Below are 24,024 nucleotides of genomic sequence, written 5' to 3'. Positions count from 1 at the left end.
CCTACCAGCAGGTAGGTTAGTGGTTTACCACGTCGGGCCAGTAACCGAAAGATCGCTGGTTTGAATCCCCAAGCCGACTAGGTGAAAACTCTGTCAATGTGCCCTTGAGCAAGGCACTTAACCCTAACTGCTCCTGTAAGTCACTCTGGATAAGAGCATTTGCTAAATGACTACACTGTAAACTAAACTGGAACCAGACTTCTCTGCTACAAATGCTTGTCCTTTGATCAACAGCAGTCCATGTTTTCCAAACATTATCTAGGTTCATGAATGTAGCTATACAACAGTACTGTATGAGTTTCCTCTCTCTGCTATTTCACTATGAACGTATAGGGATGAGGCAAACATCATCTTTTACCTCTGAACAGCTTTTGAAATAGAGGCTCTAAAGCAGTCCTTGAGGGCTGGAGTGTGCAACCAAGGACTGACTCACTTACCAGGGATGGATCCGGCCTTGGCTGAGGCTATGGATTATTACCATCAATGGAAACCTCTCTGAAACCACTCTCTCCATTCCTTTAGTGCATTTTCCTCTAAAAAAAATCACATTGTAGGATTTTTAATGAATTTATTTGCAAATTATGGTGGAAAATAAGTATTTGGTCACCTACAAACAAGCAAGATTTATGGCTCTCACAGACCTGTAACTTCTTCTTTAAAGAAGCTCCTCTGTTCTCCTCTGTCCACCTGTTTGAACTTGTTATCAGTATAAAAGACACCTGTCCACAACCTCAAACAGTCACACTCCAAACTCCACTATGGCCAAGACCAAAGAGCTGTCAAAGGACACCAGAAACAAAATTGTAGACCTGCACCAGGCTGGGAAGACTGAATCTGCAATAGGTAAGCAGCTTGGTTTGAAGAAATCAACTGTGGGAGCAATATTAGGAAATGGAAGCATACAAGACCACTGATAATCTCCCTCGATCTCCCTCCACGCAAGATCTCACCCCATGGGGTCAAAATGATCACAAGAACGGTGAGCAAAAATCCCAGAACAACACGGGAGGACCTAGTGAATGACCTGCAGAGAGCTGGGACCAAAGTAACAAAGCCTACCATCAGTTACACACTACGCCGCCAGGGACTCAAATCCTGCAGTGCCAGACGTGTCCCCCTGCTTAAGCCATTACATGTCCAGGCCCATCTGAAGCTTGCTAGAGAGCATTTGGATGATCCAGAAGAAGATTGGGAGAATGTCATATGGTCAGATGAAACCAAAATATAACTTTTTGGTAAAAACTCAACTTCTCGTGTTTGGAGGACAATGAATGCTGAGTTGCATCCAAAGAACACCATACCTACTGTGAAGCATGGGGGTGGAAACATCATGCTTTGGGGCTGTTTTTCTGCAAAGGGACCAGGACGACTGATCCGTGTAAAGGAAAGAATGAATAGGGCCATGTATCGTGAGATTTTGAGTGAAAACCTCCTTCCATCAGCAAGGCCATTGAAGATGAAACGTGGCTGGGTCTTTCAGCATGACAATGATCCCAAACACACCGCCCGGGCAACAAAGGAGTGGCTTCGTAAGAAGCATTTCAAGGTCCTGGAGTGGCCTAGCCAGTCTCCAGATCTCAACCTCATAGAAAATCTTTGGAGGGAGTTGAAAGTCTGTGTTGCCCAGCAACAGCCCCAAAACATCACTGCTCTAGAGGAGATGTTCATGGAGGAATGGGCCAAAATACCAGCAACAGTGTGTGAAAACCTTGTGAAGACTTACAGAAAACGTTTGACCTCTGTCATTGCCAACAAAGGGTATATAACAAAGTATTGAGATAAACATTTGTTATTGACCAAATACTTATTTTCCACCATAATTTGCAAATAAAATCATTAAAAATCCTACAATGTGATTTTCTGGATTTTTTTTATTCTCATTATGTCTGTCATAGTTGAAGTGTGCCTATGATGAAAATTACAGGCCTCTCTCATCTTTTTAAGTGGGAGAACTTGCACAATTGGTGGCTGACTAAATACTTTTTTGCCCCACTGTATTCATTGGAAGGCATTTCAGCAGTTATCATGTAGCAATTCTTGGAAGCATACTCACCATTCCACTGTGAATGTTTTGCTCCTCTTTCCATTGATCACTGGTCAAAAAGATGGTTTGCACCATTCAATTCGTTTTCATCCAAGTCAATTACAGCGTTAATGAATTTTCACCTAGTAGGTCAAGGTAATAAGTGTTGCTTAATGTTGCCTTTTTCAGTTCAGTATATGACTGGATAGGCAAATAGTTAATTTATGGTTAAGTATCGGAGTAAACTAGAAACGTTCTTCATTTTGAGTTTGGTGACATTAGTTAAATAACTTTGTATAATTTCACAAGACAAAATGTGTCCCTGTTTTTTGTGTACTACGTCATCCATTTCGTGTGATATATTACTAATTTTGCAATTCGTATGATATCATAACAGTTTAAATGAATTTCTTTGGAAACATCTTGCCACTCTTCTAAGCCTCTCTCCAGCCCTCATCTCCTTACCTTTCCCTTTCCAAGAGGAATTGTGAGAAGCCGGAATGTTTAAGACCCACCACCCAACACTCTACAGCTCCCCTCTCTGCACAATGTGCCATCACCACACAAGAAATGATAGTATCCTCCAATCTTTAGAACCAGGCACTTTTGTCTGAGCCTGAGCAAAACAAGGCTTTTATTTCTACATTCCCTCTCAGCTCTTAGCGGACCAAAGACTTCCATTCATCAGGGCTGCCACCCAGGCCTAGGACTACTAGTGCCTCACGCTCTCTGAGTGCATGAGGAAAAATGGCTGTGCCTTTTAATAGGAGAGGGCTGTTTATGATACGAACCAAAGGTATTGTATATTAACCACTCCCATACCAGGGGTCTCAGCCGCTCTGCAGGGCTCACACAAAACCACACAAGTGTGCCCTCGTGATAATTAAACATTTTTACCGAAAGTGAATCTTCCCGTGAAAATCAACCCAATTTCCCCTGGTATTTGTGACTCGAGAAGCTCCTCTCTCAGCTCTCCTCGAGTGGTCGATATATTCAAACATAAACTGATTGATTTGAGAATGCCGTGCCGTCGGTGTTTTTATATGGCGGTTGACTACATCTGAAGTGTCTTAGTCATCAGGCTTCAGACCAAGGATTGATAGTAGCTTGACCGCTGGGCCTATTTTACGCATCCTTGTTCAGGAGGTCTTGTATTTAGTCTCCAGAGCACTTTTGATGAATCTGAAGCAGCACAAGAGGATTCACAGTGCGGTTGAGTGGAAGGTATTTCTCATTTCTCGGGACCTATGAATACATTCAAACTCTAACTAACTACTTTGGCTTAATGTGGAATTTGAAAAGTGGGATGAGGCCAATGTATTTATTTGTATTCCCTACGTTTTAGCAGGAAGGATAATCTCAGTCTTTCAGTGGTAAAGTGGATGTGCACAAAAAACATCGGTAATGTATTCTGTATTGATTGATGGTCGCTCCTGCAGTACTAGGCAACACCATTATTATCATGTAAAAATTCCAAACTGCCCACAATAAAATCACTGTGGCTTGATTCAAGTTGTCCTCCCCCCTGTCATAATACCACAGCTGATGTTTGCTTCATATATCTTTCTTCACAGCAATCATTGGCATTCCGCCTCATCCTTACAACCACACATAGATGTACTTAGTAGTCCTGTTGCTACAATCTGGGAAGTTTTCTGAATTAAAGACATTTCTCATTTCCTGCAATATGTAACAGACGATAATCAAATATTATTTGAGATCCAGCCCATATCGAAATTACAGAATGCCTAGTAATTCTGGTCTTAATATGGTGAAAAAAACTCCCAATGTAGTTGTTTATATGTAGATATTTTAATTGAATTTAAAATAATAAAACAAGTTTTTTATCCAGACTAAATGTTTTGCATGCTCAGTTGGCGACATACTTTGCAAATCTGTAATTCGTACTGCTGCTGTGTTATGAATAGTCTTCTATATCCAGCTAAAATATGCTATTTTCATTTATTTGCTATGATTCTTGAGTCATATACTAATGTCAGGCTTGTAGCTATGTTTACAAGTTGCAGTTGAATATTATCACCAAACGTGCATGATGACTGACAAACGTTCGACAACAGTGAACGTAGCCTATCCCTCGTTCCCGAAATAATGAACACTTTGTATAGTCTACATCATGTCGTTGTAAAATCCCACGGTAGTGTATAATGAAAATGTACAGTTAAATTGCTGAGATTATCATTGTTATCGGGTGAGAAATTGCTTACTGTAGCCTATGGATAGCAGCATGTAGCATAATTACTGGCATGGTGATCAAAAATATGAATAATATTTAGGAACAAAGTGTGTAGGCAATTTTATATTATATTTATTAGATTAATTATAGTATTATTATTTATTGTTATTGTATTTGTATTGTAAATGTACATTTAGTCCTAATTGGCGTGATAGCAAGTCTCCCCATAACGTTGAACTTTAACGCTATAAAGCTAAAATAGAGATATACATGACATGTTTTGCCTATATATTTCGATTGATTGATATAATGCATAACCTGTAAAATACATATATTCTTTAAATTCCACGCTTGTTGCATTAGATATATTCCGAATCAACCAGTGTGCATATATTATGTTATTTGGTTAGGCCTATTAGACTACAACTGTGTGTAAATTGCATCATTGAGAGAATGCCATACAATTGCAAAGAGTCATAGAGACTTTCGCTATCAATCATTGTATCCGGGTATCTAATGTAAACGCGGGTGTCGCATGGATAACATGCCACATCTGGTCACTCGGCATTGTTGCTTCTTGGTTACCAAGCGATTTATTAGAGACCCTTCTGCACAACGACTTGGCTACGAGCCATGTTCTAAAGAACAGACAAAGTCCCGGGCTCAATTTCAGTTTTAAAGATCTAAGTTTCACACGTAAATATGTATGCAAAATCTTAAAACATCACGCGATTTAGAGGCACAAAAATCAACCTGAACGAGAAAGTCTGGTTGGCTCAGTTACAAGTACCATCAAGAAGGAGCCGTGTTTGTTCTCATGACCAATTTATTGCCAATGAACATATGGACAATATTTTGTCTCACGTCATAGCAAGGGGGAAAACAAACATCATGCAATGTCAGCTATTCAGTAAGAGCAGAGCACCTTTGCCAGCTATGCAAACTTACTTGGACCACATCAGAAGAGGGCCACTTGCTTTCTGGGTATATAACCCGCATCAGGCTTATCTCTGCACGCACTGCTGACTCCCATTTGGAGATATTTCAGTTAGAACGAGCTGTTTTAACGCCGGCTACACCACTCAGCCCCTTCCAGTCATCAATCACCAGGTGAGCGCAATATGCCTATGATAGTTTAAAGCTAGAATCATTAGTTGCTACATCAATTTTTTTGTACTTATAAACTAATTATATACCCATGAAGAATTTAACCTATACCTGCTTTTTTTTTTTTTTACCATAACAGAGGCGGAGTAAACCGTCTTGTTATTGTTTCAATTAAGTACTTTAGCTGTAAATCACTCAATTAGGCTACTGTGCACTGTAAGTGTAGTACGTCTTATTTTTGTGTTTGTTTGTGCGTGTATGCCTGCTTCCTACCTTTTCCTAACAAGTCAAGGATGCCATAGCTTACATGTCCATGTGTTTATAACATGCATACTGCATGTGTTATATTCCTAGACTTGCATGTGTATCACAACAACGTTTTTTTTGTCAGTATTGGAACATTGGTTGTTGATGATTTTACGCACACGTGGGGATTAGGCTTTACTATGACAGTTACTGTGCACACATTTCCCACCATATTCTACATGTAACTTTCAATGCCTCCATATATAAAACAAAAATAATGGTTAAATCAATATAGTGTCCACTGTAACTGCCTGCTTGTTGTCTTCCCTTCATGACTTCCTGCGCGTCATATGGTAAAAATAAATACTGTAAGTATTTTACTATGGTCAAATCAATGCAATAGTTAACATTAAAACGTGAAGACAATATATATTATTGAGTGAAATAAGTATGGCTTCTGAGTCAAAGTTGAGAGAGCAACGTTTACACAGGCCTGCATCTGACTCGGGTGTTTTTTTCTTCCTGTCATTTCACTGCTTGGTCAGTAGAGGCCGCTGGAGTATTACAGATGTGTCTCCAGTGCCAGAGTAACACTCCTGCATAAGAACACTGTCAGAATGTTTTTGTTATATTAGTGACTCCGGAGCTATTTGCTTATTGGTATAGGTGATGCGAATTGTTTGAGAAAATGTAATCGTATTTGCAGGGTGAATGCAGGCACAAAGAGTCAACTTCTCGTATGATTAATTTCAAGCAGGTCGCAGAGACAAACAAATTGTTCTTCTCGGTTAGAGATTGAAAGGGGGAAGTGATTAAAAATAATAAACCGTTTAGCAATTTGTCTCAGAGAAGCGGATAAAGGCCTGGCTCACTAACAGAAAGTGCAGCATGAAATTCAACGTTACAAATACACTGGTGGTATAACAAATGAAGGCAACTCCTCCGGGCACCGGCTCAGCGCTAATCTCATTGTGACATGTTTAATCATTAGAAGAAGGGAGACGAATACAGGCATTGGGTTTGCCCGCAAGCAAAAGGTGCTTGGATTTCTGGAACCAAACCGCTCCAAATGATTTGTGCCTCGGGCCAACCTCCCCGGGCCATGGCTTAGTCCCATAAATAAAACTGACATACTTTTACCTGCATATTATATATAGCCTTTTAATCATAGAGGGGGAACTCGGTCTTGTCACTTTATACATTCATCATGAGCGCCTCGAGGCAAACGGGGTTACATTTTACAAAGCCTAAACGCCAGCCTGAGGCATCGAAACACACTGAAATTCAGCGATTAAAGAAAGGAATGGTCAACGATATTATACACCGTCCTGAAGCATTGTTAATCTGAATACGTATTTAATAAACTGTATAAAAGGGTTTTCTTCCTTCATTTGTGAACAAAAATTTGGGTGAGAACTATCTATTCTCCCGAAGGCTTTTTTGATTAATTTGAAAATTACTTATGCGATGATGGAGAATGCATGTTTCTGCAGTAGCCTAGTTTGGTATTGTATTTTATACATTTTACGTATGAGAACCGTCTTATAAAATAATCTGTTTACGGCATTTAGGACTCTATCACGTATTCTTATAAAACACAAACTAATCCAACAGTATTTTTTTCGGTGGAGTATAGACTAATTATTTATATCACCCGACTATTCCATACCTTTATGCACGCTCCAGTTTTAGTTACACACACAACCAGTGGTAAAATAACTAGGAATTCCCATGTGAATTCAAAATGCATTGTTTAGAGTGTATTATTGTTTAGTGTATCCATGCCTTTAACGACAACTGGACGGTAAATGTAAGCAACAAGCCTTCCATATCCTCCCCAGAGCTCGAGCTCTATTTGTTTGTAGAGCACCAATTTAAAACAATAGTCAATGTTGCATCTTGGTGCATCTGTGGCAATGAGAGGTTATTCTGCTCATCAGCACTCTCCCTCTCCGATCATTATTGGGTCCAATACCCACCAGAAGAAGCGCTCACTCACCCACCCCCTTCAACGCTGAGCCTGAGACCTTCTAGCAGCAGGGAATGACGTGGTGTTGTCATCCTCAGTTACGTAGTTTTCCGAGTTAAATATAACAAGAGAGATTAGGTATTACATAATTATTGTTATTATTATTTGGATTGCTGTGAATACGCATATCATTAGGCCTTCTAGGAGGCTACTGTTATCATAGCAATTAGTGTGCTTTCTATTTTATTTTTCAGTTTGAAATGATATAGCCATAGTAATAACATATTCATATCAAATATGTAGCCTATTAATTCATTTAATAAGCTTCAGTAAATTAAGCTCACTTCGTGCAGTGGGCTGGTTGGATGGTGCATATACTTATTATGAGGCACTTATTGCCAGGAATCGGTCCAGTCATGTTAACTTATCCTGCTTTGCTAAAGACTGCCATGCACTGCCCATAAGTCCGAGTGAAAAGGCAAGCGGCCTGTTTGAGTTACCTGTGAAAGTAAACAGGTAAACACAAGGAGATGGCTCTCGAAGTGAAGTACGGCCACTTAGCCTGTGCACATTTACCTCTTCTTGCCGAAACCCTCAGTTCAATTGTTCAAATACATCCCCAATAACTGCCCACAGACCGCGCTCGTGTGCTCCTACCACCAACAACAGCGTGCTCTCTCATTTTGCCATCAAGAATCATGGCCAAGCGCAATGACAACGCCGGTAAGCCTATAGCCTAGCATGACTATACATAATGCATAAACTTCAAGTTTGCGGAACATAAAAATTACTCGTAAAATGAAGGAACTGCTCAATATTGAATGTAGTCTATTGATTAGATGTGCACATAGGCGTTGCAAAAAAAAAGTCCACCGTTGTAGCCTATGTCGGGCAGTAAGGTCTATGTCACGGCTCGACTTTGCTCAAACCCTGTTCTGTTCATTAGAACCATTGTAACTGGTTGAGACAGTGTGATTCATTCTAGCTGCCAAAACTCTCCTCTGGTGAAATATTTAGCTAGGTGAAGTTCTAGCTCCGTGAGAGAAGGAAAACAGATCTAGCATCATGCAGTGTTGATGAGGACCAATAATAATAATAATAACAAAATAATAATAATAACAGTAATAATGTTGATATTATCATACAAATCTTTTGTAGGCCTATTTCAAACTGTGGAAGAACGGGCTTTCCTCCGTGAAAATTGCCTCTGTGGGCGAGAGTGTACCTCACTTTGTAGCCCACTGTATTTATTGAGCCAGTAAAGTAAATGACATATTTAGGCACTAGAGAAGATGTTTTGACACCTTCCTAGTTTGTGAGAGGGAGAAGGATAAGGAGAGTGTACGTGTATCAGTGTGCGCTAAAATGAAGGACTTTCCTTAATTTTTTCGAAGGATACAGGATTGAGTAAAGAGATAGTCCATTGAAAGGAGTTGAATACCATGACAACTAGGAACAACCTCAGATTTATTCCAAACGGTTAGAAAGCATTGTACAGGGGCGTCAATCATCCATTATTTCGCCCCTGAAATAAATGCAGAAACTACACGCGGACAAAAGCTTCCAACAGGAGCCGGACATTTGTCTACATTTCCCCCATTGTCTGCAGCTTAGCAGTCGGTTTGTATTTGTGTTTGCCCGGGTCCGACCACCCAGGATGCGCAGAGGAGTTGCTAGAAAAGTGCAACATTGTCACCCACATCACATACTAGATAGCAGGCAGCGGGGCTACAGCAGAAGCAGTGGAAGCTAAAAAAAAGATCCTTGAAGGGAGTAAAATAAAGTAATCTGCAATAATTCCTCGCTTTCTACAAAAGAGGTGACGACGTAGCACGTTAAAGGAGCCTGCACAGACAATAGGCTACTCTGCTATGTTCTGGGGGAAAACTCACATAGAATACATTTCATAAGAATAATGGAATTGGAGAAATGTGTACAAAAATATACACAAATCCTGTGAGAACCTGTTATGTACAATTTAATATAGTAGGTTAAAAACCATAATTGTCAAGATTATGATATAGTCCTAAACAGCCTATAAAAACAGTATTCTTCATGTCGACTAAAACGCTGCTATTATTCATAGGCGTATGTTACATTATTATTATGAGTATTATTATTAATTTATTTCCTTATAGGCTGTTCACCATTATTATTATTATTATTATCAGTCGGTTATCATTTATCTTTTTAGGTCCGATCGGTGTGTTTTCCAAATATAATCCGATCTTAATTAAGCCCCTAAATCTGAAACAAAATATTGACTCAAATGTTTTACATGAATTAGTGTTGACAATTCAAACATCTTTTTATTCAGGAGGGAAATTATGATATCAATGCTATCGAACGGGCATCCAGACCACAGTTTTGGACCAACCGCCAAAATGCAGTTTTCCTATTGATTCAATATTGTATATATGTGGAGAGAAGCCTATAATGCAATAGCTTTTTCAGGAGCAATTTGTTAAAACTCGCTTTCAAGTATTCGGAGTATAAAGCTACTTGGAGGTCCTTTGTATGTAAATAGGGTGTAAAAAAAAAGGCCCTTCCCATCTTTGTAATTAATTGACACGTTATACCACTCATCATGTTCTGAAGCACCAATGGTAGAGGCTCGGATCTCCCCAAAACCCACAATTTCACATCTGCAAACACTGTCTTCATCCACTTGACTCCCAAGACCCGCCCACACGTGGCCAACCTTTTGCGTTTTTAATGCTTTTTCACTGCAGGTTCATCTGTTGAGACCAACCTTATATGGGCTGATCGGACCGGTAATGGCTTATTTCTCCGTAGCACCCAGCAGTAGCACAGTATCAATGAGACAGATATAGCACTTCAGCCACTTTGGCATTCTTCCTGGACTTACAGAACTGATTCCTCTACTACTTGGATAGGCAATGGTTATCGACAGAGGCTCATGATTTTCTTTGAATAGTTCAAGGTAAAACAGCACTGAGATATCATTTTTTCTGAACTGCGATTGTGTTTTGTGTTTTAAAGCAGCGGATTGCCAAACTGGTGCAGCAAATTTCCAGCATACATTTCCCCAGAATATGTCGTTGACCAACACAAAGACCGGCTTTTCTGTGAAGGACATTTTGGACCTCCCTGACACGAATGATGAAGAAGGATCTATCACTGGACCGGAGGAAGATAACGAGGGATCGGAGACGACAAAACCCACTGGAGTTTTGGTACAAAGTCCGCTAGAAAACGTTCAAAATCTGCCTATAAAGAACCGCTTTTATGATAGTAGTGACAATCCTTACACAAGATGGCTTGCCACCACAGACACTCTCCAATATTCACGTAAGTAGCCAACTCTTCAATAATTGTAAATTCATTTGCAATGCACTTAAGTGAATAATTTAATCTGCCTGTTTTCTGAGTGAGAACGCATCATATATATGTTATCCAATCTACACTTGATGGAATGCATAATCTTTATTCCGTCGTGTCTGGGCTCAATGGTGCCCTTGAATGATGTGCAGTATTCATCTTTATTCGCCATGCATTGCTGCGCTCGTCTTAAAGGCGTTACCACCATTGAAATCATTTCATGTTCACATGTGCTCTAGTGACTCTAAACGTTTTTAGAATATGATCGATAGAGACTTGTTAATGCATCGACTATAAAGCCAGATAAAATCGGCATCAGAAATTTACATTTGTTGCATGATGAAGATTTGTGGGCAGACATTGCATGGTTTTGCTGCTACAGTGATTAACTTTCTTTGGGGACTGATGGGAATCAATATTGTGGGTCCCAACATAAAAAACTAATAACATTGTATTTTGTCTGTGCAAACGAACTATAAAGACACATAAAATAGACTTTATAAATTTGACCCTGTGTATTACACACAAAAAAACAAATAACACTGTATTTTGGCTGTACAAACGAAATGCGTTACTTTAACATGCTTTGAAAAATGCATTTTACATGTAGCAGCTTAACATTTCCATGTGTGCTTGGCAGGTGTATTTCAGTCGAGAAAATCATTTTAACCGTTGTATTTTGTCTCTCCCACGCAGTGCATGGTCTTTCAGCAAGTTCTCAAGACTCAGCCAAGTCCCCAGAACCCTCTGCGGACGAATCGCCAGACAATGACAAGGAAACGTCAAGCAACGGCAGCGACTCCGGTAAGAAGCGAAAAAGAAGAGTGCTGTTTTCCAAGGCACAGACGTACGAACTTGAGCGTCGGTTTAGGCAACAGAGATACCTATCCGCGCCAGAGAGAGAACACCTCGCGAGTTTGATTCGCCTGACACCAACTCAAGTGAAAATTTGGTTCCAGAATCATCGGTACAAAATGAAGAGAGCGCGCGCTGAAAAAGGTATGGAAGTGACCCATCTCCCCTCTCCCCGGCGGGTGGCCGTACCTGTCTTAGTCAGGGATGGAAAGCCTTGTCATACTCTTAAAGCTCAGGACTTGGCGGCCACTTTTCAGGCTGGATTCCCCCTCTCGGCGTATAGCGCCCAGACCCTTCATCAAATGCAATATAATGCTCAGTACTGCGCCGCCACCACGCCACAATTCCCTTCAGCACATCACTTGGTGCAAACGCAACAGTGGACTTGGTGAACTAGTTGAGACTGACGGGGCTGCTGTTTAGGAGCACGATAGGGATTTCACTAGAAAATAAAGACTTTTCATTTTGCAGCTTGACCCATATCTACCATTTTTTCGGGGCTAATATGTGCGCCGTGTTTACATGTTTTCGTTAAGAGAACTGGGTCCAGCCTCTCCCGAGATTTAAGAATGTCAATGCTCTTGTGAAATTTTGTACAGTATGTTTCTGTGTTGTAGATATGTTTTATTTTTGTCATTCGTGTTATAAGCACGTGCAAAACCACTTTATAATTATGGAATATTTTATTTCTTGCTTCTTTTACAATGGACCGAAAATATTTATGGCCATGAATAAACATTGGCAACTTTTAGCTTTTTTCCCTTTGTTTTTGTTTTTTGTAAATACTTTGTGGTAATTATTTGCAACCTAGAAACATGTCAGGATCGTATACGTGGAGATATACATATTTCCAATTCAAAAAGAAGGAAGAATTTCTGGCGGAATTGTCATGACTGTCTAACAGAGCCCATATTATTATGTGAATAACAGGTAAATCGCGCGCTGATGGGGAAATATCCCATTTTTTTATAAGGATTTTAATAAAATGCTGTGTTTCAGAAATTACGTTTTGGTTTGCGTGTCTTAATCCGTCCTATTTAATTTATTGAATACATACGCTAAACATTGTTAATGTGATGCATGGCAGCATATACGTGTTACCAGAAAGCAGGTGAATTTATGTGTCGGGCACTTATTATTATTATTTTTTACCTAAATTAATCCGTCTAAATGGTCTGAATATGGACACGTCAGTAATAAGGAGGCTAAAGTCACTTGTGAAATGGGGCTAAAATCCACTCACTTAGCCTAATATAAGAGGGCTTCTTCAGCTAAGAAGCTTTTGAGTCAAAAGCTCTCCTTTTCAAGGTCTCGAACTCCTCTCGGATTGGGGTGTGAAGTGGTAGGCCTATATTTTAAAACGGATTTAATGCAAAGACGTTTTTATTTTACGCACGGTTTTACGCTCGTCATTGTTGTCAAACAAACACAACCCGTGAAAGGAATATCAATCAAGTTACGTAGTCTTCAATATCCCTTGCTCTATGTTAGCTTATGCTTTAGCTTTTTGTAGATGCAGGCCTATGGATGGATGGGCTGTGGATCTTAAACAGTGTACCAAAGTAGTCGACACAATAACCAAATGGGTCCCAAGTGAATCACAGAGTGCATTGTGATTATCAGACCCAATGCAGTATGTTGGGTAAATATGATTACCTTTGGCAAAATCTTAACTGCATTGTTTTTGACCCAGCACCGAGATCTTATAGAACAGATGTTAGAGTCGCCCTCACTATCATTGAACAAACAGCTAAATTGACACCGATTGCTAATTAGGGGGGCCACTGCTTTTGGTCCAGGCTACAGAGACTCAATTTGTTTTCTTCAGAGAGAGGCTACAATGTTTACATTTGCAAGCTGTGCTGCTGACGTATTCCCTGATATTATTCGTTGCTCCATTAACCATGTAATAGTATTACTATAAGCTAATGGCGGTGTTGTATCGCATTATTTATTCACAATTAAGTTGTTGTTTATAGGCTATAAAAATAGTTTTTCAATGGAAATAGCCATCCTTGAATGACCTATAGGCGAATAGTTTCGATTTCATATAGCACCATTGGGCTCCTTACCCATGGTGCTACAATTTTGATCGCAGACGTGTGGAAGTGGGAATGATAAATACATGGAAGTACAATTTATAGCAGTTGATTTTCATTTATAACATCATTTTTTCTAGATAGATTATTGTTGCTTTCATTTGTCTATACGCCTATACCCTCGAGTGAAATAACAGCTTGATGTAAAAATATGACACTAATGTTATGCTACAATACAACTAGACTACACAAGTAGGCTACAATAATACATTCTAAAAACACCCATCACTCTAGCAACCTGCGTAAGAGCGCTGACATAATTTGAGTCTACTTAAGTCAATAAAACATGTTGATTTCTGTCTGGCCCTAACCCCGATGGCCAGAGATTTAGCACTGTGACGAGGCAGTTTTGTGCAGTCTATCGTTGCACAATATACAGTACACCACACAAAAAGCACACAAAGGCGTAGGGCCAGTTGTCGTGGATGTTAGAGGCGTGCATATTAACGAGGACCCAGAGTGGGATTGCAGACAGTGTGGATAGAGAGCCTGTCAAAGTTTCTTGGTGCTATTCAATTCCTTTATCTTGACCAGTGCATCCCGGAGTCAGGGAGATGTATCCTTGGGTTTTTTTTGTCGTGCCTGTCAGTTAGTGCCATTGTGATCCTTGTTGTACACGTTGTATCCCATATGGACAGCTGGGCTCGGGCAAGGAGAAAAGGATCCCTCACAAAACCCAAATTGTGTCCAGCTCTCAAATAAAGCATTGTTGTCTAAAAGAAAAACGAATTAAAAATTCGTGCTATATCTATTCTGGGAAAAAGAAGCCACATTCACAGATAACAGGGGGTCCTTCTTCCTCGATAAAGCTACGCTAACAACAGCCCTCTCATTTCTCTTTCCCTCTCTCTCGTTCCCCTCGATCCTTCCAGCTCAAAGAGTGAGTATTGTCTGTCCCCAAAAGTGTGTGGTCACTGGGCAGCAAAACTATTTTAAAACTCTTAATTTCGAGCAGTCTTATTTCCTGTTAGCTTTGTATCAGTGTCACGGATAGCATATTTCTGATCTCCATGGAAAATATCTTACTTGATTTATATACCATGACAAGAGACAAGACATTTAGGAATTCTGGATTCTGCATGAAATAATAATTTCCCTGAGATTTATCCGTTTAATTTTCCAGACGTTTCCATTCACTTGAATACACGTTATATACTATGAATGCGTAACTATCATCTTATATGGGCATTTTAAAACACTTACAGAACTAGTTTTTAGAGTATAAACGTGTAGTTTTCAACAATGACTATACGATGAATACAATAGGCCAACAAATAGATAAGAGAGAGCAAGGGATATTGGTTTTGAATTTACATTTGTTCTTGTAAATCTAGTCGGATGCAGGCCTAAATGCACTTCAACGATAACTATAGGCTTCCTTGTTCATTTAGTAATTTTGTTTGTTGCCCTTGACCTTGGGATAAGAATGTAATATAATAAAGACAGGTCTCCATGCAGACAAAAAGCGAATTATTTTCGATAATAATGACTAACTTGCTGAATAGCACATAGCTCACCAAGATTCAGCATTAGGCACATTTGTTATTGTTTTTTTGTTTTATGTCAGAGAGGGGATACTTATCAATGCGATTACTCATTCCCAAGAGCATGCACAATGTATCTTATCTTTTGATGGCAAAAGTTACTATTGCATATGTTCAAGGTCTATCACATTTTTTGGATATGGAAGTGTGCACACCTCAAACCCAGGTAGAAATATTATCCATGATGCACATGCACCTTGACATCCAACTTTGGTTCTTATATTCTGATTAATACACGAGGTAATGCAGTTGTTCAATGCCAGAACAGTAGAAGCGACATGTTATCTGAAATTGCTTTAGGATGCACTAAGAAACTCAACAACATTAAAACAAACATATCGGTGTGTGCACCATAGCTCACCCCGTGGATAATGCTATTATATGCTTTAGAATAGAATACTTCAGGAAATATGCACTTGGGGCTCTGTGGATCTTCGTCATTCTGACCGTTTGAACCCCAACATAAATCATTCTGTATCGTGTACATCTCCAAATAAACGAGGATTTCAAAGCTACAATAAGCAGGGCTTTCATTTAAAGGAAGCAATCTAGTTTTATTGCCTTAAAGAAGATCCAGATTAGATTCGCCTACCGCCGTGGCACATTGCAGATATTAAAGAGAGAGAGAGAAAGCGACCGAGAGAGGAAAAAATAGGAAATATAACCGATACACCTGGTTGCCACCAGATGGAAGTAGAGGTCTATAGTTTGGATCTATATTTGCGCCCTTGTCCTCAAAACGAATAGGCAGTATTATCATTATAATTTACTACATTTTAATATTATTTTACTTATTGATCATTATGGTGCCTTTTAAAAATAACAATCATATGCTTATTAAAAATTGGTTGAATTAGAAACAAAGACAAGCTTGGTGTAGCCTACAATATTTCAATGACATACATTCCAATATTATATTGCACTTTTGAAAATAAAACCAATTACGCACTCTCATTAAGAGAGAGAGAGAGAGAGAGAGAGAGAGAGAGAGAGAGAGAGAGAGAGAGAGAGAGAGAAACTCCACAGTGTGGCGCAATTGGATTATGAAAGGAATTTTAACGAACATAGTTTCAACATTTTCCATATCATTGATTGCCATATGCATGAAATGTATTGATATTTTTGATTATTGCAGCACCGAGGTCATCTAAGGGCAATTACATGCAATTGTCAATAATTACATGCAATTGTCAATAAGTTGGTGGAATTTAGAGGTTGATTGAGAATATAATATTTTGATAGATAGTTGCCTATGTGTTCAGCGGTGGAATTGGATAAAGTAATTCCTGGAAACTGACCAGTGTAAAGTTATTGATTATTATACTAAAAAGGATATTTCACTGTGAAACCATCATCAACTTCCTCCTCCTCCTCCTCCTCCTCCTCCTCCTCCTCCTCATCATCATCATCATCATCTCAGAGCAATGGTGCCCTGCTCCCACAAATTATTACATCCAGGGGGGGCTATTTAAGCACAAATAAGCAACAATAAAAATGGCTATTTCTATCAACCTCTCTACAGAAAGCCTCCGAGTCCGTATCATTTGTATTGATGTTGGATTCATTCAGCCATAAGTTACCAATACCATCCATCATTTTAAGCAATTTTGCAGCATCATATACTTTTATAGCCAGGACAACCGGCCAGTAGAGTTGGCGCTAGTAACAAATAGCTTACTTTGGTTAGCTTTTATTTAAGGGTATCACATTGAAGCACATTAAGGCGATTCACTGTGTTAAAGACTAATGAGTAACCTAGTATGGAGACCAATGTTTATATACATAATTGATGGAGATGCAGTGGTGGAAACATACCTTTTTGATATGATGACTGACTGGTTCTCAGATGCCTCATTGTGCATTTTACAACATATGGGTTTATAACACCTTACAGTATCTTCAGAAAGTATTCACACCTCTTGACTTAAAAATAATAATAATTGTGTAACAGCCTGAATTTAAATAGATTCATTTGCCTTTTTTTGTCAATGACCTACACACAATAATACCCCCTAATGTCAGAGTGCAATTATGTTTTAGAAATGTTTACAAATTCATTAAAAATGAAAGTTGAGATGTCTTGAGTGCCAAGCCTAAATAAGTTCAGGAGTAAACATTTGCTTAACAAGTCACATAATAATAGTATTGAGGAATAATATTATTTAACATGATTTTTGAATGACTACCTCATCTCGGTACCCCACACATACAATTATCTGTAAGGTCCCTCAGTCAAGCAGTGAATTTCAAACACAGATTCAGATTAAACCACAAAGACCAGTGAGGTTTTCCATTGCCTCACAAAGAAGGGCAACTATTGGTAGATGTGTACAAAAAAAAAAATAGAAATTGAATATCCCTTTGAGCATGGTGAAGTTATTAATTACACTTTGGATGGTGTATCAATACACCCAGTCACTACAAAGATACAGGCGTCCTTCCTAACTCAGTTGCCGGAGAGGAAGGAAACCACTCAGAGATTTCACCATGAGGCCAAAGGTGATTGGAAACAGTTACAGAGATTAATGGCTGTGATAGGCGAAAACAGGATGAATCAACAATATTGTAGTTACTCCACAATACTAACCTAATTGACAGAGTAAAAAGTAGGCAGCCTGCACAGAATAAAACTATTCTAAAACATGCATCTTGTTTGCAACAAGGCACTAGAGAAATACTGCAAAAAATGTGGGTATATCAATTTACTTTTTGTCCTGAATACAGTGTTATTTTGGGGGCAAATCCAATATGACACATTAGTGATTATCACTCTCCATATTTTCAAGCATAGTGATGGCTGCATCATGTTATTGGTATGCTTGTAATAGTTAAGGACTGGGAAGTTTTTCAGGACAACAAATAAATGTATATGCCAAATCATAGAGGAAAACCTGGTTCAGTGTGCTTCCCACCAGACACTGTCAGATTAATTCACCTTTCAGCAGGAATATAAACTAAAACACAAGGCCAAATCTACATTGGAGTTGCTTACCAAGAATACATTGAATGTTCTTGAGTGTCCGAGTTACAGTCTTCACTTAAATCTACTTGAAATTCTATGGCAAGACCTGAAATGGTTGTCCAGCAATGACCAACAACCAATTTTACAGAGCTTGACGAATCTTTAAAATAATAATGGGCAAATGTTGCACAATCCAGGTGTGGAAAGCTCTTAGAGACTTACCCAGAAAGACTCATAGCTGTAAGCACTGCCAAAGGTGCTTCTACAAAGTATTGACTCAGGGGTGTGAATACTTGTGTAAATGAGATATTTCTGTATTTAATTTTCTCTTGTAATTATCTTTTTATTTGAATTTTATTTTATTTTAACAGGGTTTACATAGAGAACCAAACAAAGTCCACCACACAGACTAAGTACAATAAATGGAATAAGGATACAGCAAAACGTTATACAAAAAGGCAATAAAAACATCACAATTATAATGTGGGGATTTTATGGGAGGTTTTCTACATAGGACCACAATGGAAAACAGAATGTATCAGAATGTATCAGACTTCTGGTGTAAATCAAAGGTAAGTTTCTCTAGGTGTAGAATAGCAGAAGCCTGAGAAAGCCACATCCTCACAGATCATCCTCACTTCAGGTGTGGACCACAATAACAAAATAATGTTTTTGGCTAAGTGAACAAGGGTATTGAACAGACTTCAGAGTCAGGGTCAAACACAATGTTACAATCAAAGTAGAGTAAAAATACATTTGGTGAAAGAGCTAATTGTCTACCCAAGATCTTCTGGATGTGTAGACGAATATCATTCCAATAACACTGGATTATGCTACAGCACCAAATGTGCATGAAGGTGCCAGTATACTGTTTACATTTGAAACATAAATGTGATGCATTGGAAAACATTATGTGAAGGCGAACAGGTGTAAAGTAGGTTCTATGATATTTTTGGGGGGTGGGGGGATTGAGTTCTTGTGTGTTTATGTAGGTGCATTTGGGGTAGACCCTTTTGCAGATTGAAGTCCAACCTTCCTCACCGAATGCATGTCCAATGTCTCTCTCCCAAACATGTCTGAATGCATCATAGGACACTTCTGTTCAATAAAATATAATATAAATCAGAGATTAAACCTCTCCAAACACTAGGATTTGTAAATAATTTTTCAACTTCAGTCATTTGAAAACGTTTATCAACTTTCTTCCGACCCTATATGAATTGCCTAAGTTGTAGGCACTTTAAAAAATTGTGGGGTAAGTCAAAATCTGTTTTTATCTATTGGAAAGATTTAAGAGTGTCCTGACTAAATATAGGCATAAGGTCAGCAATACCCTTTGTCTTTCAGTCCAGAAGTCCAATACTCCTTATTTGAGTGGGAAGTCAGGATTAAGGGCAATCGGTGACCAGAGTGATATATGGTCTGGAATCTGCAAGTATCTCCTTGCACCTTTCCAAGCTAAGAGTGTATTATGTACTGTACAATTGTCAGATAAGGCCTGGAACCTTTCAAAGCTATTAATAAATGTGAAGGAAACTATTGCTCTTGGATGACATTCTATTGATTCCATCCGAACCCAAAGTGAGTGGCGTCTGTCTAGGCACCAACTGTGTGCTTGATTTGACCAGACCGGTAATATAGTTACAGATTTGGCAAAGAGACACCTCCTACTTCCTCAGGCTTAATTTGTTTTGTAAATTTGTTTCTAGGTTTCTTATTGTTCCAGATATTTTTAGAGATACAGGCATTCGTTTTCTGAAAAAAAGGACTGAAATAGATGGCAGGGGATATTTTAGAATATATAATTTTGCAGAGGAAGGATATTCATCCTGACTACATTAATCCTGAGAAAAAAAAGTGTTTGGTAGGGCTGTGTAATGGTTTTCCTCCTCTTCTGAGGAGGAGCAGGAAGGATCGGACCAATATGCAGCGTGGTAAGTGTTCGTCATTTTATTAAACTGAACACTACAATACAAAGTAAACAAAAAGAACAACCGAAACAGTTCCGTCTGGTAACTAATACAAAGACAGAAAACAACTACCCACAACCCATAGTGGGAAAACAGGCTGCCTAAGTATGGTTCTCAATCAGAGACAACGATAAACAGCTGCCTCTGATTGGGAACCATACCAGGCCAAACACAGAAATACAAAACATAGAACAACACACAGAATGCCCACCCCAACTCACGCCCTGACCAAACTAAAATAGAGACATAAAAAAGGAACTAAGGTCAGGACGTGACAGGCTGACCACTTAACCAGGTCTTGTTAAATCTTTGTGAGCAAAGGCATATAATTTGAAGTGAACAGGTCTTTAAAATTTGGAGTAACATATATGCCCAAGTACTTAAAGCCTGTTTCAGTAAATTAGAATGGAGATATCGTTTCTAAGTTGATTGTAGAGGGAATATTCAAAGGTAAAGCCATGGATTTATCTATATAAATGTTGTACCCTGACAGGTTACCATATTCAGATAGTATGTAAGTTACTGCAGTGACAGAGGTCTCTGGTTTAGACATGTATAAATGCACATAATCGGAAAATAATGAAATTCTATGCTCTTCGTCACCCACAGAGAAGCCCCTGATGTTATTACTAGACCTTATTGCCTCAGCCAGTGGTTCTATGACTAACGAGAACAGAACAGGAGATAAAGGACAGCCTTGACGGCAGCCCCTACCGGTAGGAAATCTTTCTGATAGTTTACCATTTGAGTTAACTGCTGCTGATGGATCAGAATAAAGTAATGCTGCTAAATTAATAAAATGGTCCTCCATCCTGCGAGCAAGTGTCTTAGCAATTATTTTAACATCAACTCCTAGCAAACTTATAGGTCTAAACAAAAAGCAGTTTTTCAGTATCAGGCAAATGGATGCAGTTTCCCAGGACTCTGGTATGATGTCTATTTTGAACAAATAATTTAGAGCAGGAATGAAGATAGGGCATATCTCAGGCCAGAACTTCTTGTAGAACTCTGCAGAGAAGCCATCTAAGCTGGGTGCCTTACCAGAAGGCATTGCCTTAATAGCTTCCCTAACCTCTTCAGGAGTAAAGGAAGCATTTATTATTTTTCTATTCTCATCTGATATAGTGGGCAAGATGATCTTATTCATATATTTTGTAATTTCGTCATTCGATCTTGTACATTGTGAAGTATAAAGAGATTTATGGAAGTCGCAAAATGTATTATTGATAAGCAATGGGTCAAAAGAAGTGGAGCTATCTGCCATACTTATAGACTAAGTTGGTGTGCAAGTAGACGGCTCAGCCGGTTACCGAACTCAGAAAATCTTTGCTTGGTGAAAAACACGTTTTTTAACATGCTTTGTATGATCCAAATAATTGAGTTTGGTCGTAGTACAAGCTAGTGAATTCCAGTTTGCCTAGATTGGTTATTGTTTATGGAAAAGTTCTAAATGGTTTACTTCAGCTTCCAATTTGTCCCACTTTTCCATTCCAAGCTTCTTAATCAGAGGAACTTGGGAAATAGTTGCAGCTGAGACGAGAGAGTTGACTGCTGAGCCAGTAATTTGATTATTTATCTTTTATCACAGAGCAGAATCCTTCATCATTTTAAGCAGAGACTTATTATGTCTCCAATATCTCGTTTTGGGATTGTTTTGCCAATTTCAATATCTTTATACACTGGGGCATGGTCAGAAATGTCTATAGAACCAATACCATACATGTAAGTAGAGGGCATAAAACATTTTTCCAATCTAGAATATTAATTATGGGATCTAGAGTAGAAAGTATATTCTCTGACATTAGGATTTAGCTTCCTCCATATGTCTACTAAACCAGATTAATCACAAATGCCTCCAAGATTATTTGAGGCTATATGATTCAATACTGGAGCAGTTGATGATTTATCCATTTTATCTAAAGTACAGTTCAAATTTCCTGCTATAAACCCAAGACCCTTGCAGTGTTCATTAAATAATAAAATTGTGTCAGATATACATTTGGGTAGCAATATGTTGACCCAGAATATCACCTGTAATCAAAATAAATCGCCCTTCAGGGTCTGTGTCTTGGTGCTCAAATTTAAATGGGACATTTTTATTTACAAGGATGGCAGTGCCTCTTTTGTTTGAAATAAAATAAGAAAAATACACCTGGCCCACGCAGTTCCTTTTTAGCATGTTTTGTTGAAGATAAATGGGTCTCCTGTAGAATAGCAATTGAAACTCTTTCCTTTTTTAAGAATGTTAGAATTTTCTTCCTCTTAAAGAGCTGTCTACATACCACCACAGAGTGAGGTTGGAAATAAAACCGCACTAAATTAGCTGTATTCCACCATAAGCAAACAGGAAAACGTTCATCCAGAAGCTGCATTCCTAGTGGCTAGTTACTTTAATGCAGGGAAACTTAAATCAGTTTTACCGAATTTTAATCAACATGTTAAATGTGTAACCAGAAGAATAACAATTCTAGACCACCTCTACTCCACACACAGAGACGCGTACAAAGCTCTCCCTCACCCTCCATTTGGCAAATCTGACCATAACACTATCCTCCTGATTCCTGCTTACAAGCTAAAATTTAAGCAGGAGGCACCAGTGACTTGGTCAATAAAAAAAGTTGTCAGATGAAGCAGATGTTAAACTACAGGACTGTTTTGCTGGCACAGACTGGAATATGTTCCGGGATTCTTCTGAAGGCATTACACCACATTAGTCACTGGCTTTATCAATAAGTGCATCAAGGACGTTGTCCACACAGTGACTGTATGTACATACCCCAACCAGAAGCCATGGATTACAGGCAACATTCGTACTGAGCTAAAGGGTTGAGCTGCCGCTTTCAAGGAGAGGGACTCTAACTCGGAAGCTTATAAGAAATCTCGCTATGGCCTCCGACGAACCATCAAACAGGCAAAACGTCAATACAGGACTACGATCGAATCGTACTACACCTGATCGGATGTGGCAGGGCTAGCAAACTATGACAGACTATAAAGGGAAGCACAGCCGAGAGCTGCCCAGTGACACGAGCCTACCAGACAAGCTAAACAACTTCTATGCTCTCTTCGAGGCAAGTAACACTGAAATATGCATGAGAGCATCAACTCTTCTGGATGACTGTGTGATCACGCTCTCCGCAGCCGATGTCAGTAAGACCTTTAAACAGGTCAAAATTCACAAGGCCGCAGGGCCAGACGGATTACCAGGACGTATACTCAGAGCATGCGCTGACCAACTGGCAAGTGTCTTCACTGACATTTTCAACCTCTCCCTGTCTGAGTCTGTAATACCAACATGTTTCAAGCAGACCACCATAGTCCCTGTGCCCAAGAACACTAAGGTAACCTGCCTAAATGACTACTGACCTGTAGCGCTCACGTCTGTAGCAATGAAATGCTTTGAAAGGCTGGTCATGGCTGACATCAACACCATTATCCCAGAAACTCTAGACCCACTCCGATTTGCTTCTAACCCCAGGCCATAAGACTCCTGAACAGCTGATTAAATGGCTACCCAGATTATTTGCACCCCCCACTACGCTGCTGCTACTCTCTGTTATTATCTATGCATAGCCACTTTGACAACCCTACCTGCGTGTACATAATTATCTCAAATACCTTGATTCCGGTGCCCTCAGACATTGACACATTGACTCTATACCGGTACCCCCAGTATGTAGCCCCGCTATTGCTATTTACTGCTGCTCTTTAAT

General features: G+C 39.2%; 1 protein-coding gene across 5 annotated transcripts in view; it reads left to right on the top strand.

The window, feature by feature from the left end:
• The first annotated feature begins 5,253 nt into the window (after nt 1–5,253).
• LOC110498031 (homeobox protein Nkx-2.2a-like) overlaps nt 5,254–24,024 on the top strand; it is a 30,604-nt gene continuing 11,833 nt past the window's right edge. For 2 of the 5 annotated variants that reach the window (XR_005037761.1, XM_021574575.2), the window contains exons 1-2: nt 9,934–10,851; nt 11,578–11,880. Coding sequence is in view for 4 of the 5 variants with exons in the window: in XM_021574575.2 (XP_021430250.1) it covers nt 10,596–10,851; nt 11,578–11,880 (559 nt within the window). In the remaining variant the exon portion in view is untranslated. Of the gene's footprint in view, nt 5,328–9,928; nt 10,852–11,577; nt 12,742–24,024 lie in introns of those variants that run through there. The other 3 variants (XM_036954953.1, XM_021574574.2, XM_021574573.2) reach the window with 3 other exon arrangements.

This window comes from Oncorhynchus mykiss, chromosome 19 (genome assembly GCF_013265735.2).
Source record: "Oncorhynchus mykiss isolate Arlee chromosome 19, USDA_OmykA_1.1, whole genome shotgun sequence".
Taxonomy (NCBI): Eukaryota; Metazoa; Chordata; class Actinopteri; order Salmoniformes; family Salmonidae; genus Oncorhynchus; species Oncorhynchus mykiss.
The sequence above is the reverse complement of the archived record's forward strand: the minus strand, read 5'-3'. Positions and strand labels throughout refer to the sequence as shown.